Below are 2,894 nucleotides of genomic sequence, written 5' to 3'. Positions count from 1 at the left end.
TTAGGCTGAAACCTGAAGACTGAAGAAGGATGAGAAGCCACAGAAGATCATCCAGGTGGGAGCAGCCAGTAAGTACAAAGGCCCTGTGGCAGGTAAAAAGCTCAGAATGAGAGAGCAGCCAGCCTGACTGGGCGTCCAGGGGAGGAAGGGCTAAGAATGTGGTGTGCAACAGGGCTGGGAGGCCAGACCACGCAGGGCCTTGCAGATCTGGCAAGGAACTGAGGTTAAAACTCCTGACTGTGGTCTTCTCTCTCATCCTCACAACCACCTCGGCAAGGAAGCAGAGGTGCCCGAGATGAAGAAACGCAGCTCTTAAGGGGCTCAGCAGGGGGTGCACAACCAGGTCTCTGGACCTAGTGGCTGGCAAAGCAGAGGCCACAGGCCCCTCAGAAAGGCTCCCGGGAAGGTGTTCTCACCCCCTCTGGCCACGAGCCCCTTTCCTGCCTGACCCACCCCCTCCGGGCCAGGCCCCTCTAGCCAGGCCCCCTCCAGTGTGATTGGTGCTGGGGCAGCATTGTTCTCCCTCCCTCCCCGCCCCCCCACCTCACAGACCCCATCACCGTAGGAACTGAGCCAGCCAATCAGAACACCCAGTTTTCAAAGGGCAGCCTTATAAATTGAGTCACCTCTCCCCAGACAGGCCACGAGCAACATTCAGAAGCCTCCCTGGACCCCCTCCTCCTGGACAAACCAATTCCGTTGCCCCCCATTTTCCTCAAGGAAGAAAAGGGGGAGTCTTCTGCCCAGAATGCTCAGAGACAAGTGCCAAGCCTACAGTCACCCAGCTTAGCGCTCCAAACCCACACACGGCCACACCATGCAGGAGCGACTCAGGAGCCCCTGAAAGTTTCCTGTAGTAACCTGGGGAACACCCGGAGCAGTGAGAGCCATGCGTTGGGCACGCGACACCCCAGCCTGGAGCAATGCAGTCACTCCAGCCTGCTGAGCAGCGGGTACGAAGGCGACGAGGAGAACAGCGAGGTCAGCTTGGTGGGCAGTCATCGAACCATCCGGGTGAATAAAAAGCCCAACCCCCAGGTGCCCCAGCGGTCCAGCCAGGCCCGCAGCGCCAAGCACCCTGGAGGGGAAGAGTGAGCCCAGCCTGTTGGGCGGCGGCGGCAGCAGCAGCAGCAGCAGCAGCCTGCCCAGCATCAGCTTCGTCAGCCTGGGCAGCAGCGCTCTGACCTTCCAGGTGAGCAGCGGGCTGTTCTCCACCGCCAGCAGCCTCCCTTCCACCCAGGCCAACAGCCGCCAGAGCATCGGGCTGGACAGCGGTGAGCAAAGTGGGCCAAGGAGCAGCACCAGTGTCCCGAAGGACAAGACGGGGGCCGACATGAAAAACAGCAAAATGGTGGTCAAGGACGAGCAGCGTGCCCAGACATCCGCGCCTCTCCAGCAACTGGGTCCTCCTGAAAAACTGCAGGCGTGAGGGCCCAGCAAACCAGGATTTCACCCAGAGTATTTATTGCCAAAACAAGTAGGAAAGGCATTTAAAAAGGGCACACTGATTGTGTCGAAAACCATCGATGGATAGTCCCATCTGTAGCAACAACCGTCAGCAGGCAGGTGACAAGTGGCAAGAACTTTTGAGGCTAAGCACCATCTACACTGAGACCATCTATATTGAGAAGCATTGTAGATAAGAAGAGCTGTAGTATCAAGGTCACCAACACTGGGACCACCTGTGTCAAAACAGCCAGTGGTAATGACATCAGTACGTGAACCTCAGCAATGGGCCATCCACAACAAGATCCATCCACGACAAAACCATCTGGAGTGAACACTGTCGTAGTGGGACCACTTGTATTAATACCAAACTCATCCGTGGTGACAGCTGTTTATCTGGGGCAAATGCCGGCTATATTAAGAACTGTCACAACTTAGAAACTTCCGTGATGAAACCATCCTAAATGAGGAACACCATCTACAACCACCACCAACCATGACAAGCTCAGGAGAAACAAGTACCAAAGGTGGTTGGGACTGTCCACATGGAGAACCATCTGAGTGAGCAACAGATGTGGGCAGCCATGTCCACAGGGAACTCAGTCCCTGCCAAGCTCTGTAACACACGCTGTCCACAGGAGCACCTGCAAGAGGGGCACAGTGCAGGGGGAGCACCTCCGTGCCTCCCAGCACCCCCAGGAGCACAGCCCACAGTGACCATCCCCAGGGATGGACCACCAGGAGAGGCCGTGCATGCCGGCAGCCCACAGGAAGCAGCACCTAGTGAGAACACTCAAGAGGGCTGTGTCAAGGGACCCCATCCCTGAGGACCATCATCCAAGGGAGCTTTACACTTCCTTTTTGAGCACTGTCTCCGGGCAGCTTCCACCCAGAACCTTCCCAGGAGCAAAGGCTCCCTGACACCCCGTTCATGTCTCTGTGTGGGTCAGAGGAGGCAGAGAGACAAGAAGGGCTGCCAGGAATGTCCTTTGTTCAGAAGGTTGAGACAGTGCTTCCTATAGCAGGACAATGCCATGGTAAGTGCTTAATGGTGACAGAGCCCACCCCGGCCAGGAAAAGCTGCAAGGGGGAAGCTCTGGGCCGTTCAGTGAACATCCCTAGGTGGATGGAAGGGCCATAGTCTCTGCCCCTCCTTTCTCAGGACAATAAAGCCCCTCCCTGGGCTGATCTCATAGACTCGGGGGAGTGAGTGGGTCTACACAGGGGAAGAGGCCAGAGACGGTCGTGAAGACATCCACTAGGTACCAAAAGGAAAGCAGAGGGTCCACCGAAGACAATAAAGGTGTCTGGAGAGGCCATCTGTGTGTGGGTCGGTGTGTGCAATCCAGGCCTAGGTCTCGGGGGGTGGGGGGCACGAAAAGGGTTTGGCTACCCACTCTACCACTCCTGAGCTGGCCATCTGGGCAAAGCACTTAACACTTTCAGAG

At 56.8% G+C, this 2,894-nt stretch overlaps 1 protein-coding gene across 1 annotated transcript; it reads left to right on the top strand.

Moving 5' to 3' along the window:
• Positions 1-497: 497 nt before the first annotated feature.
• Positions 498-1,429, top strand: LOC105810881 (chromosome unknown open reading frame, human C16orf82; the record flags this gene model as incomplete). Its single annotated transcript, XM_012644930.1, is given in 3 exon segments — positions 498-527; positions 529-1,038; positions 1,091-1,429. Coding segments are annotated over 3 exon segments (879 nt in total), but the record flags the coding sequence as incomplete, so codon positions are not given.
• Between the last annotated feature and the right edge of the window lie 1,465 nt (positions 1,430-2,894).

The sequence above is a fragment of the Propithecus coquereli genome, unplaced genomic scaffold (assembly GCF_000956105.1).
Source record: "Propithecus coquereli isolate 6110/MARCELLA unplaced genomic scaffold, Pcoq_1.0 Scaffold223, whole genome shotgun sequence".
NCBI classification, from domain to species: Eukaryota; Metazoa; Chordata; class Mammalia; order Primates; family Indriidae; genus Propithecus; species Propithecus coquereli.
The sequence above is the reverse complement of the archived record's forward strand: the minus strand, read 5'-3'. Positions and strand labels throughout refer to the sequence as shown.